The sequence below is a fragment of the Lampetra planeri genome, chromosome 42, assembly GCF_965212315.1.
Source record: "Lampetra planeri chromosome 42, kcLamPlan1.2.h2, whole genome shotgun sequence".
Taxonomy (NCBI): Eukaryota; Metazoa; Chordata; class Hyperoartia; order Petromyzontiformes; family Petromyzontidae; genus Lampetra; species Lampetra planeri.
Genome location: NC_136148.1, coordinates 8,111,743 through 8,125,953, shown reverse-complemented (window position 1 = coordinate 8,125,953; position 14,211 = coordinate 8,111,743). Strand labels below are relative to the sequence as shown.

The window sequence follows — 14,211 nt, the reverse complement described above, 5'->3', positions numbered from 1 at the left end:
AGCCGAATGGCTCACAGGGCGATACCAAATAAATAAAACTGAAACACCACGTCACTCACTACTCACTCACCACTCACGATCCACGTCACTCACCACTCACCACGTCACTCACCACCCGTCACGAGACCTGTCCGTGTCCCACGTGGACGCCCCGCGGGCTCCCTCTGGCGTGCGCGTGCCGCCTCTGCAGAGGGCGCCGAGTGTTGGATGAGCGGTGGCGCAGCGGTTAGCGCACTGCGCTTCAAAACCGACGACCCCAGTTCGACAGCAAATATCTAAATCTGTCCGGGTCTTCTCCTAGGTCAACTCAACCTTAAATGAGTAAATGGTGCGGTGCCTAAACATCAGCACTGGGGAGACAAAGGCGGTCGGGAATGGTTCTGGCACCCACGGTCTGATAAGGCGATAAGGGGAATGTTTTACCTTTACACTAAACATTACAATTTAGATTACAATCGCTCGCATCTATCCACACTACAGATTACATTATCTTGCGTCGATCCACATTATGGATTACAATCACTTGTGCCTATCCACACTACATATTACAATCGCGCGTCGTTTATCCACATTGCGGATTACAATCGCTCGCGTCTATCCACATTACCGATTACAATCGCTCGCGTCTATCAACACTACCGATTACAATCAATCGCGTTTATCCACACTAAGGGTTACAATCGCTTGCGTCTATCCACACTACCGATTACAATCGCTCGCGTCTATCCACACTACCGATTACAATCGCTCGCGTCTATCCACACTACTGATTACAATCGCTCGCGTCTATCCACATTACCGATTACAATCGCTCGCGTCTATCCACATTACGGTTTATAATCGCTCGCGTCTATCCACATTACGGTTTATAATCGCTCGCGTCTATCCACATTATGGATTACAATCGCTTGCTTTGCAACATGGCGGCGCCCATCTGAGCACTGCAAGGGTCTCCCCCACTACCTCCACTGCTCCGCGCGTTCCGTTCGGCCGCGCTGCTGCCTCGCCTGGGCCGTGAAGGAGCCCGGCGGGGGGCCTCATGTCTCTGTGTCGCTGCGTGGGGTCGCGGCTGCTGCTGCAGGTGCCGCTGCGGCTCCGCGTCCCGGGTCCCCGCGCCGCGCTGCACGTCTCCTCGCCCCGGGGCGACTCCAGAGTCCAGCAGCTGCAGAGAATGCTGGCCAAGCACAGGTGGGGGGGGGGCAAGCACAGTTGGGGGGGGTGGGGGGGCAGAGGTGGGGGGTGGGGGGGCAGAGGTGGGGGGGGGGGGCACAGGTGGGGGGGGGGGCACAGGTGGGGGGGGGCACAGGTGGGGGGGGGGGCACAGGTGGGGGGGGGGGCACAGGTGGGGGGGGGGGGCACAGGTGGGGGGGGGGGCACAGGTGGGGGGGGGCACAGGTGGGGGCGGCACAGGTGGGGGGGGGGCACAGGTGGGGGGGGGCACAGGTGGGGGGGGGCACAGGTGGGGGGGGGGCACAGGTGGGGGGGGGGCACAGGTGGGGGGGGGGCACAGGTGGGGGGGGGCACAGGTGGGGGGGGGGGCACAGGTGGGGGGGGGGCAAGCACAGGTGGGGGGGGGGGCAAGCACAGGTGTGGGGGGGCAAGCACAGGTGGGGGGGGGGCAAGCACAGGTGGGGGCTGGCCAAGCACAGGTGGGGGGGGGGGGCAAGCACAGGTGGGGGGGGGGCAAGCACAGGTGGGGGGGGGCCGAGCACAGGTGGGGGGGGGGGCGAGCACAGGTGGGGGGGGGCGAGCACAGGTGGGGGGGGGCGAGCACAGGTGGGGGGGGCGAGCACAGGTGGGGGGAGCGAGCACAGGTGGGGGGGGGGGGGCGAGCACAGGTGGGGGGGGCAAGCACAGGTGGGGGGGGTCGAGCACAGGTGGGGGGTGGGGCGAGCACAGGTGGGGGGGGGGGGGCGCGAGCACAGGTGGGTGGGGGGGCTGACCAGCCCGTCTCGAGCTGATTTTGGACTTGCCGTTCGATCCCTGTCGTTACGCGAGAGCCGGATTACTATGGTACCCCGGGGTACCGCCAAAAGGTTCAGTTAACATTGAGTGATTTCGAAGTCTCACGTGACAGGGTTGTTTGTGTTATTGTTCTGATTTCCGTCTGCTTCGCAGTTGTATTTTGCGTTGATTTTGCCATTTTGGTAACCCATGCAAATGAGACTCATCCTGGTCTCTTGATTTGTCACTTTGTTCAACAAAATAACTTTGAAACTTGAAGATCATACGTTAATGCATGCTAATTCAATGAGAAACACGCATCTTACAGTCACCGCATTTAAATGTATCGCGTCTCTGACATTTTCCCATGTCATGTTTTCAGAAAGAAGCACTGGTTTCAGTCGCGTTTTAAGCCGGTAAGTCAGCTCCAGAGCCAGCAGCACCGCGTCATCATTGTACACACGTCATTCATAATATATTTTGCTGTGAACATTATGACCAGTGATTTATCTGGACACTTTAAATTTACACACAAAAAACACCACGAACATTTGGTGGCGTAAAAAAAACATTTAATATTTTTTTTTCATTATTACAACTAACTGGATTTTATTACACAACTTAACCCAGTGATATCGTGTGAATGACTCCAGGAATGTAGTTGTGGACATTATAGATTTGTGCCTGTTTGATAATTGAGCTAATGACTGTGGTAACTGTAAAGCGGGTAATTCCTTTGCTTAAATACTGCATTCAAGTGAAGGTGGAGCAAAGAGGAGCACAGTAAGTAGTGTCAGGTTCATAGAAAAGGAGGAGGAGGGGATGGTGAGAACAGCCGGTGCAAGGGGAGTCAGCAGTGCAGACAGCCTGGGATCCAGCTGAGGGATTATTCTGTGGGGGCAGCAAAGGAAAAGTGGCAACCTCCTGCAGGAGAGGGTATGAGGAGGAGGAAAATAGAGAGAGATGAGATGGAAAGGGAGGCACACCCATGCCTGATCTTGAAAGCAGTGAGGGCAATCTTATAGTTGAGCCATGATTGGTTTGGGAGCCAATGGAGGCATCTGTGGATTAGGGTGATACGTTTCCGGTGCAGGCGTGAATTCTGACAGTCGTGTTCAGAATTGTACAGAGTGAGGAGGTGAGCGGTTTTTGAGAGCAAGAGGTTTTGCAGGGATGAGGAAAGGTTTCAGCAGCAGTTGAGCCATTGAAGTGGTGGTGGTGGTGGACGTCGGATGTCCTGCACACGCTGAGCTCGGTGGCGAGTTCAGGGTTTGGAGTGATGCCGAGGCATCGGTGATGATCGGCGTCTTCCGTGCGCCACGCAGGAGGTCTTCCAGGGGTCCCTGGACTCGGGCCCCAACTGGTTGGGAGGGACGTCGCTGGGGCCCCGAAAACGGGCCAGGGGCGAGGACAGCCTGCGCTCCCGCACGGTGAGCAGCCTGCTGATGCGCTACATCGTGGACCTGATGAGCACGTCCGAGGTGGGGCCCGAGGTGTGCCACCTGCCCATGGAGATCGTCAAGGTGAGCTGCCGAACAGGGCGACCGGCCACCACGCTTGTGAACACCCAGCGACACTCCACGTTACTCCAATAGCTTCCAGTGTGGACCACGGGTGCCACGGTGGCGAGATGTTATCTGCCTCACCTAGTATGGAGGAGGTTGTGGGTTTGATCCCGACCCTGACGCCTGCTGTATATTTGGAGTTTGAATGTTCTCCCCGTGGTCGAGTGGATTTTTCTCCGGGTCCTCTAGTTTTTCCCTCATTTAAAAACGCACATTTAGAGTATTTGGCTGCTATAAATTGCCACATAAGCCACTTCGTTGAGCTATAATTTGTGGCTATGTCGCTTCTGAAAAAGAGCTATATAGCTCAGTGGGCCTTCCCTGGTAAAATAAAAATACATTGTAGTTTTTATAGTTTGTTTCCCATGCCTTTGATGTTATTAGTGCAAGGGTCTCAATAAGTCTTTCGTATGGTTTTGCAAAAGCAACTGGCAAAACACTCAGTGTGTGGCGTCTGGTAATCGATTTAGTGGCATGCATTATTAATGCATACCCGTTGGAGGAATAGAGAGAGCCCTGTTGACATGATGTCTTTGGCTGCGCGTTGATACAATGTCTATCCACACTACAGATTACAATCACTCCCGTATATCCATACAACGCATTGCAGTCACTCACGTCAATCTATATTATGGATTACAATCGCTTGTGTCTATCCACGCTACGGTTTGCAATCACGTGCGTCTATCCACATCTCATACAAAGGTGTTTTAGTTTCGTGGCATAACGCTGACGTCACAGTTGGGCGGATATAATCGGATGTCACAAGCTGCTCTCTGTCGCCCATTGTGACGTTCCCGTGTGCCGCCAGGTGAAGATATCCCCGGACTTCAGCGCGTGCCGCGTGTACTGGCGTGGCCTGGGCAGCACGGAGCAGGACGAGGGCACAGCGCAGACGCTGCAGCGCTACGCCAAGCGCCTGCGGTGAGGGTGCCACGCAGCGACAACGCAGCTGCAGCAGATCGTGCCCGTACTGCTGCAGCTGTATTAACCTCGAAGTTACGCTCCACATGCTTCACAGCGGACGTTAAAAATCCCGTGACGTCATTCATAAGAGTCGGCCGTTGCTCGCTGGCATCAAAAGGCCAAATTTGCTCAATTCGAAAATTATGAAATTGGAATTACACATTGTTATCTTCTATAGATTTATATAGCACCTTAGTCCAAGGTGCTTCACGATAAATTTAAAATTGTACAAAAGATGATAGTGGTTAAAATAAAGAGTGGGGTTACTAAAAGTGGTGATGCAGTTATGGTAACAGGACAGGTGTGCTGCAATGGGAAGTTGGTTTCAATGAAAGGGAGCGAGACTGGGCGCAGGGCGAGGGAGGCACACAAAGGGACTGTGGAGACTGGGAGCATAGAGGACAGGACAGAGTACTAAGAGATGAGAGACGCGAGATAATGTGGGGCAAGACCATGGAGAGATTAGTAGACTAAAAGTGAGAAATGTAAACGGGCAGCGATAGTCGACAGAGAGCCAGTGGAGTTGGACAAGGAATGCAGAAGTGTGGGAGTTGTGGGGCGAGGTTAAAAATGATCCGGGCTGAAGCATTTGGTACCTGTTGTTGGAGATGAGTGAAGGCAGAGACAGGACCGCCGAGAAGAGAGTTGCAATCGTCAAGGTGAGTGAACACGAGGGAGTGAACCAGGAGTTTAGCAGCAGAGTGAGATGATAGGACGGGTTTTTCCGAATATTGAACAGGTTGAGAGCAGCAGGTGTTGCTCGTAGCAGAGATACGGGTGGAGAGAGAGGAGTTGGAGATGACCCTGAGGTTGCGAGCAGGAGACGAGAAGAGTGAGGTAGAAGGGAGGGAATAAGATGGTAGGACAGGGTGGAGGGGAGAAGGGAATAAAATGATTTCAGTGATAGAAGGATTGATGCAGAGGAAGTGGCGTAACATCCAGGATGTGGTTACGCAGTTGGCAATGCGGGAGGAAAGGTCAGGGGTGAAGGAGGGAAAGTAAAATAAAATCTGGGTGTTGTCGGTGAATAAGTTATCGGGTAACATAGAGGGAGAATAGCAAACGGCCTAGGACAGATCCTTGGGGTGGATACCAACCGTGACGGGGGAGGGGAGGTTGAGTGGTTGAAAGCAACAGACGAAGAGCGTTAAGAGAGATAAGAGTGGAGCCAGGAGAGGGGTGTGCTGGAGAAACCGTGACTCGAGAGGATGGAAGGGAGTGTGGGTTGATCGACTTTGTCAAAGGCTGAGGAAAGATCCAGGAGAATGAGGATTGAGGGGAGGCTAGAATGGGCAGAGTTTGTTCGATGACTGTACATTGAGGACGGGCAGTTTCAGTTGAATGGTTGGGGCGGAATCCAGATTGGAGTTGAGGGTAGAGAGAATTAGATGAGATGTGGCGAGTAAGGCGGGAGTGGACAAGACGTTATAGAAGCTCAGAAAAGGGAGGAGTGAGATTGGCCGGTAGTTGGCAGGACTAGAAGTGTCACAAGGGTATTTTTAGAAGGGGGTTTATGATAGCTGATAGGACTCATGCCCCACATATGGCGTAATTTTTTGTCGAACAGTGACAGCTGCCACCGGGGCTGGCCTTGGCAATTGTTTGAGAAGAGATGTGATGCAAGTTGCTGATAGCGTGTTCAGTGCTCCTCGACGCCCTGGGCCTGAAGGAGGGCCGGACTCTTTATTAAATACAAATCATTATTATTACCATAAAATACGGCACGTGAGAACGGCGGCAGCAGCAGCCATGCACGTCAGTCGGCAGAGCAAGTGCTCACAAGTAAAGCACGGTTGTGCAAACAAAGCACAAGCGCAGTCTCGTGCACCGCCACACGCGTCACAGCAACGGTCAGGATGGGAGCATGAAACGCAACAGCAGCAGGCAAAACAGCAAACGACAGGGCGCATGCATCTGTGTGTCGTGGTTTCCTAGGCACCTGCTCATCAGCTACCAGCTCATCGGGAATGTGCCGCCGATCGTGTTCGTGCGGGACAAGGAGTACGCGGCCGTGGCAGAGGTGGGTGTCCGCACGGGAGCCACTCTTTATTTAAACACCACAGTGAAGGCTGCGGAGGGGGGGGGGGGGCATCCTTGGAGAATCCCCCTCTTCGTTGGCTTGCACGTGACATTCCGTGTACACCGAGCACAGGTGGTGATGTGCTGCTGTGACTTTGGGTCTTTTTTGCCACGAGATTGTAGCCTTTTAACATTTATGTAATTGAAATCATTACCACCTATCGTTGTGGACAGAGCATAGCCTCAATGCTCGTACAATAAGTTTACACGCTCACGTGGTGCCTACTATTTAATGGCAACAATACAAGGGCCGCTGCAACGCGTGCGCCAGGTGTCTCTCAAATGTGGAGCTCTGCGGACCCGTGTGGTCGTTGCTTAGCCTTGCTACCCGATCCCAGTGGAGTTGCGAATGCAACTGCTGTGGGTGATAAAAATCGGAGGCCGTTTTACAAAACCAGCAACATCTCGGCTGCCCCCTCCGCAGGTGGAACATTTGCTGGCGTGCATTGGAGTTCACGGCGGTGAGGAATTGGAGCTGGAGGCCCCGGTGGACCCTGTTATCGCGGGGGACCCTGCCACCGTGGGCCCCGGTGACCAAGCCGAGGCGTGGGGGCCCCCTCTCCCGGCCGACGTGTTTGGGGTGGACCGCGCCGCCATGCTGCGGCAGATCGCCGGCTACAAGAAGCGCGAGCGGCCCAGCGCCGTGGCCGAGCCCGTGGGGGACGAGTGGGACCGGCTGCAGCGGCAGCAGCTGCGGAGGCTCAAACAGAAGATGCAGGCGAAGAAGGAGAGACGCAAGGAGGACGACGACGACGTCACGCCCGCCGCGTACCTGGCCCAGCGGCTCCAACGCGACGAGGCGATGCGCAGGCGGCAGCAGGCCGAGTGGCACAGCGACGAGCTCGAGGATGGTGACGACAGCAATTATCGTGGAGTTAAAGATCGGTAGCTTCGAGACAATGGACTTGACAAATATTCGTTTTTTATATTGAAGGGTAGAATGGTGGCACTTTATGAACGTGCATTGAATGTTGTAATGCTGGCCATGTTGATGCAATTCATCGCTGTCTTCTCTTAAACATAACAAATAGGGTTTATTTACAATTGGCTTCATTACCGTGTCATATACTTAACGAGCATTATCAGCCAGCACCTTCTACATCTTAACAGAGTCGATTGGATAATCGGTCTGAATAAATGTTTGTTTATTGACCGATAGTTCAGCTTCACAGATGTCATTGTAAGCAAATAGCTTATACATAAGCACAATAGAAAAATAAACGTGCGAGGGAGTTTGTTTTCAGATTGAAAAGTAATAAGTATAACCCGTAAAAACAAAGTTTTTCACTATAAATCGTTTATATGCGTGGCGGCTAGAGTCCTCTCGTCCTCTGGCTTGAGATGGCTGCCACCTATGGGTCAGATGATTGCATTGCACCATTAAGCAATTGGTAATTAAATATATTTTTGTCCTAAAAAGTGTAAAATTTTTGAAAAATTTTTTCACGAACATTGTCACACACAACGAGTCTGTGTGGAAAATGTCAGCTCGATTGGATCACGGGAAGTGGGTTAAAAAACGACCGAAAGATTTGCACGGTCCTAAGCAAGCAAGCGAACTTAATATAAAGGATTTAAAAATGAAAAAGCATCAGTGTGCAATCACGCAGATTGTTTTTCCAAGTAAAATGTGTATAAAAAGACATCCCGGAGATGCTCTTAACTTTGGCGAGTCACGCCACGTTCGAGTCCAAATGTAAAGGAACCGGTCACAGGGTTTCCTCGTTTAAACAAATGGAAATTATCCCAATGGTTGAACACTTTTAACGAATAAAAGATGCAAACCACCAAACAAAGTGATTATGGTGTAGACATCTAGTCTGTGTCCCAGGTTGTCCTATACAAGATTTACGGTTTCATTATTTTGGGGGAAACTTTATTTAGCGGTCACTTGACTTCCGAACACACTGCTACGTGGCCACTGATAAAAGCAATCTTTTTCGCTCAATCAAAAATCTAACCAAAATATATAATGCATCATTCCGCAAGAATCCGATATGGAAGTGCGGATGATGGAGAAAACTTTAACTTAAACTGAACAGAAGAGAAAATAAATGCTTTCAATCCAGTCTTAAAAGCACAGATTTTCACAACTTCAGTTGGCAGACCGTTCTAATCTGCACCTTGCTTTAGACCCCCTCGCATACTTACTCTTAGCACGGCGATATTTGCCAAAGCAGAAAATGAAACGAAAATTTAACCACCACATACATGCAACGTTTAAAAGAAAAAATGCGCCCATAAATTGCACCCATATATTCTTGGGGGAGTGGTCGTGCTGCGATCGTGCATGCACCACGCTGTGAACACAGCGACCCGAGATGGATATCTGGCGACAGTTAATATCTGCACCAGTCCTGAGTCCCCCCCCCCCCCGCCACATTGACCCGTACTGCCCAGTGTGGTGAAGTATGACCAGGAAACCCCCCACGACCCACAGCGCGAAGGGGCCTTGTTTAATTATACACTGTAAACACGATTTTTGTTCCTGGGTAGTGTTATTTTCTAATTTCTTATGCCTCTAAGGTACATGGCTATTATTCCCCACAAACTTTGCTTTTGTGACCAGGACGTTATGTGAAGGAATGACAAAAATGCACACCACGTTTTCTCATTGAAATTAGGTAAATTTCTAAATATCACTGTCCTGGTCACAAAAGCAAAGTTTGTGGGGAATAATAGCCATGTACCTTTGAGGCATAAGAAATTGGAAAATAACACTTCCTACTCAGGAACAAAAAAAATGTTTTTGTTACAGTGTTATTCTACATTCGGCTATCTAGTTAAAGAACCACATTTTTTCGTTAAAAAAATACCCCCATAGCACTGGTTTTAAATATTTATATTTTAAATAGTTTTGACGTCTGGTGGCTCTAACTCCAGCAGCAAGCCCCATCGAATCACTGCAGTGATTTGGGGCGTTTGTGGCCCCAGCAGTAACGCGTCCACTTGTTGCAGAGACTCTACGGTTCGATTGCAGCGACCACCCTGGTTAATACTGTGGGTGTAATAAAAAAAATACGCATTGCGTGCCGGCGCGTCATGGTCCAAATTTGCCAAATGAGGAAAAAAATTACCCGCAAATGACTCAATTGGAATATTACACAGCACAATCATCGCCCCCTACGTGGGAAACTTTTCGCAGTTGAAAAAGTCAAGTCTCGGGACTGTTCAATCTGGCTATATACACCCCCCTTTAAGTTAGAAAGGAACATCAACTTTGTGGCGCTATTGGTATCATCCAGCATGGTGTGATTTTTGTTTTATTTTATTTTCATTAATTTTGATGTTTTACCTACGTGACTTTACCGAAAAAACCTAAGAATATGAATCATTGCAGTCACGAAAGCTTCAAATCTAGAATCATCCAGCAACCTTGCTCAAAGTACTGGCAGCATGGCCAGTGCTCCCATTCCCCGTACGACAGCTCATCGAATTCCGCATTAAACCACAGCCACCAGTGTTGACAACGCCTCTGACAAAAAAATCAGAACAAATGTGCCACCTTCCTTATTAACCATTCTGTTGGCAGTCCCCAGAGGGTGGTGGAAATTCCACATTGCTATGGCGAGGAACATTATCCCCCAGCTTCCGTTCCACCACGTGGTGAGAGCCAGGCAGCGTTCATTTGAAGGCGCCTGGAGAGACGGCAGTGGGGGCCGCTGTTGGTGTCTCGTGCTCGCATGCAGGGATGAGATCTCCGCTCTTTGCACAAATCCGGTGATCCCAATCGTGCAAAAGCCAAGCGACCTCAAAAGTAGCCTCTCTTGACGAGCAGTAAAGGAAAAGCGTGCGGAAACCCAACTGCTTGCCATGCTCACAAGTAAGTTAATATCAAATTCCACAAATGAGTGTTATTTCCGATACGCATCCTGTTACAAAAGACTTCGGTGTGGTTGGGGCAGCATCCGTGATTCAATCGCACGGGCAGTGAACACGCGTGGTGGATAAATTAACTGCACACTTTATTAGATAGGAGTCTACGGTACCGTGGCCTGGCCCGACACCCTCTCTTCGCCCACTCATCCTCACGCCCTTAACTCTCTCAACCCCATGCGTACCCTCCTATCCGACAGTTAATGTTACATTCACTTTAGCATGTTTGATCAACCTTCTGGTTTGTCAACAGTCTCAAATATCAGCGTGTCTTATGAAATGTTACATCCGCCAAGTCGAGCACAAAGCAGAAACATTTTTAAGTTACCCACCATATTCAATATAAAAAGGCCACCCATCCCCGAAACGTGAAAACCCACGGGTGAAACGTGCCAAGCTTTGTGCGAGCACCCGGCGATCCTCCCGCCTCTCCTGTGCTCGGCTCTCATCAGCAGTCGCTGCGCGTCGCCCCCTCCGAACCATCGATCTCCACCTCCACGGCGACCACCTGCTGCATGGTGGTCTCCGTCTCCACGGCGACCACCTGCTGCAAGGTCCCCTCCGTCTCCACGGCGACCACCTGCTGCATGGCAGCCTCGATCTCCACGGCCTCCTGTGCCGCTTCCCCCTCCTCCCCCATCGCCTCGATGGCCACCATGTTCCCAGCTGCCATAGCCATGGCGGCGGCCTGCACGCGCTGCGCCGCGTCATCCATGGGGAATCGCGACGTGCGCAGGATGAGCACAGTCTGCTGACGCAGCGGCCGCACGTCCAGCCCCGGCTGCAGCAGCACGTGCTGCTCGCTCAGCTGCTCCTGCTGCTCGCTCAGCTGCTCCTGCTGCACCTGCACGTGGGCGACCTGCTCCTGCACGATATAGTGCTGCGTAATATGCTGCTGCTGCCGCTCGGCCATCTCCTGTCCTTCAAACTGATGCTCCTGATCAATGTGCTCCTCGTAAATGTGATGCTCCTGATCGCCGTATTCCTGCTGTGCCATCTGCTGCTGTTGGTGGATTTGCTGCTCCTGTTCGCTGAGTAGCTGCTCGGCAACCTGCTGCTCAACAAGCTGCTGCTGCTGAGCTACGTGCTGTTGGTAAATCTCGGTATTGACTATTTGCTGTCCCTGAACTACATGCTGCTCCGCAACCTGCTGCCGCTGGTCTATGTGCTGCAACTGAACTATGTGCGGATGGTCAACCTGATGAGCTACAAGCTCCTGGACAATCCGCTGCTGCTGCTGCTCCTCTTCCAGCTGGGCAATCTCCTGGACCAGCAAAGCTTTCGAACGCCTTCTCTGTTGCCGTTTCGGCCGTGGGTTCGGCACCGGGGCTCCCTCTCCGTTCTCCGCCAGGACCTGGTCCTCCTCCCCCTCTTCGAGCGGCCCCCTCTTCCGGCGCGCGGCCACCGGCTTGCCGCACGTGTGCCGCTGCAGGCCGCTGCGGTTGACGAACATGCGGCCGCAAAGCTCGCACGCGTGGAAGCGCTCCCCCGTGTGGTAGCGCAGGTGGTGGGTGAGCTGCGACGGAGTGGCGAAGCGCTTGTTGCAATGCGTGCACTGGTAGGCCGGCAAGCCGTAATTGTGACGCGCCTTGATGTGCGACCACAGCGAGTTGTTGCGGTGGAAAGCCACATCGCAGTACTGGCACTTGTAGGGCCGCACGTCCAGGTGCAGGTTCATGTGCTGGGTCAAGTTGTTTGACGACGTGAAGTTCTTTCCGCAGATCTAGCGAGGAGAGGACGGGCAGGGGGAAGGGCGGAGAGAACGACTCAGACTACTAATACACAACTCCAAGCACCCCGCATACAGATGTCTTGCGGTCAGTCGGGACTTTACAGTGCTGGAGTAAATATTATTTTCTTGTGCCGCTGCCACTGTCACTGATGCCAAGTCTGTAAATCTACTTCAGACATGAAACTCGGTGAGGCCTTCCTGAACAGACAAGCACAAAAATAATAAGAATGCTTTGACAAGAGCCCCAGCTATAAAGTCACTCCAAAGGCCAAGACAGAAGTGAGCCTGCTCCTCCATTTTCAACCCTAGACCTCACTCTAGACCAAGACGTAACATACAACGGATCCCCCGCAAAGCCTTAAGAGACTGTAGGAGCAAGCGCTGTTAGCGAACACCTACGAAGGCCAGCACAGCACAAGAGGGGGTGGGTGGCCAGCACCACGCCCGGCCACCTTTGTCTCCCTAGTGGCAATGTTTACACACTGCAGCAGGTACTAATTTGAGGCCAAGTCAACCTAGGCGATGCCCAGGACCAGTTCGGATAATCATCACCAGTGTCGACTGTGAGTTTGAATCGAACCCGGGTCGCCGGGTTCATAGCACGGTGTGCTAACCACCGCACTAAAGCTCCCCAAGACGTCACCCGCGTCATCGTGCACACCCCTCGCCGTCGCCCACCTCGCACACGTGCTTGTGCGCCTTCGTGTGGCGTTCCAGTGCCTCCTGTCCCACGCACAGTTTCTTGCACACGGTGCAGGGCAGCACCTCGAGGCCGTTGTGACCGGCCATGTGCACCACGAACTCCGTCTGGCGCGAAAACTGCAGCGTGCACGCGCTGCATTCGAAGCAGCCGCCCGCCAGCGTGCTGGTGGTGACGCCGCAGTACTCCTCCTGCACCGTCTCCACCTTGACCAGGCGGCGCCCCAAGGAGCTGCTGCTTGGCTTGACGACGTTTTGTGGATTGTGAATGGAGTTGACGTGCTTCTGCATGGTGCCTGCGGACGAGGTGCAAGGGAGCGTCGTGATCGTTAGGAGCGCCAGCCGTGTGGTCGCCGCGGTTTCTCTTCCGGATGCGTCGTGAAACTGTGAGCTTGTGAAATTATAGAAAGCAGAACCCTCTGCAAACAAAACACGCTTTAAACGCCCACCTAAATTAAACTCAGTGTGGCATGTCCACAGGTTAAAAGACAGTCGCTGCATCGCACGCTTATATATGCGGTTTGGCAGCCGTCTGGAACGCTTCTTTCCCATATTAGGAAGCCATTGGAACTATGTACCTTTAAATCGAGAGTGAAAACTAATTTTCTTCGAAATTATTTTTGTGTTTAGTTTGTTGTCCTTCCCCCTAGGCGACTGATTAGCATGGTTGGCTACGTATGGTGTGAAAGAAGTTCAACAAGTATACATACAAACACATCATACATACATACTGTCCACACGCTCGCTGGCATCGCCTGAACATGCCCCCCTCGTGGTGTTTTCTCTGCGGTTAGCCTAAGGGATGAGTTTAAAAACAAGGGGAGTGACACCTATAGGATCACAAAATAGTTACAATAAGTCTCCGTCCCATATTTGTCCCATTTACATTATAAGTATTACATTTTTTTTTAAACATCCCATCAGCCATAAAGCCCTTCTGGGAGCACGTAATTGCAGCAGCATTAACAAGAAAACTTTGGACCAGTTTTGATATAGAGTGCTTCATCAGCAGGGAGGCTTGCTTGAACCAATGCTGGCGAATTGTCAGATGGTATAGACAAGAACCTGGTCTTTTAGATAAGGGTCCTAGTTCATCGCAAAACTATAGGATTCCAGAACAATTCACTGGACCTAAGCCACCACCCCCCGTCGGATCTGCTGCGCGCGCGCGGGCAGGCAACTTGCGGACGAGGAGCCCCACGCCTTACCCTTGAGGGTGAACTTCTTCCCGCAGTATTCGCACTGGAACAAGCGCTCCCCCGTGTGCAGGCGCATGTGGCTCGGTAGATTTCCGCGGTTCGCGAATGTCTTCCCGCAGACGTTGCACTCAAACGGCTTCTCTCCTGCCGA

At 52.1% G+C, this 14,211-nt stretch overlaps 2 protein-coding genes across 2 annotated transcripts in view; one reads left to right on the top strand and one right to left on the bottom strand.

The window, feature by feature from the left end:
- The first annotated feature begins 895 nt into the window (after positions 1–895).
- Positions 896–8,350, top strand: RBFA (ribosome binding factor A). Its single transcript, XM_078613856.1, has 6 exons — positions 896–1,188; positions 2,327–2,360; positions 3,270–3,467; positions 4,321–4,433; positions 6,411–6,495; positions 6,979–8,350. Exons 1-6 carry the CDS (start codon positions 1,040–1,042, stop codon positions 7,441–7,443), a joined length of 1,044 nt encoding a protein of 347 aa, XP_078469982.1. The 5' UTR covers positions 896–1,039; the 3' UTR covers positions 7,444–8,350.
- Positions 7,683–14,211, bottom strand: part of LOC144732367 (uncharacterized) — a 27,442-nt gene continuing 20,913 nt past the window's right edge. The window contains exons 8-10 of the mRNA XM_078613855.1: positions 14,070–14,204; positions 12,841–13,157; positions 7,683–12,153 (exon numbers count right to left, since the gene is read on the bottom strand). Of these exons, the coding sequence (XP_078469981.1) occupies positions 10,879–12,153; positions 12,841–13,157; positions 14,070–14,204 (1,727 nt within the window). The 3' untranslated portion in view covers positions 7,683–10,878. The remainder of the gene's footprint in view (positions 12,154–12,840; positions 13,158–14,069; positions 14,205–14,211) is intronic.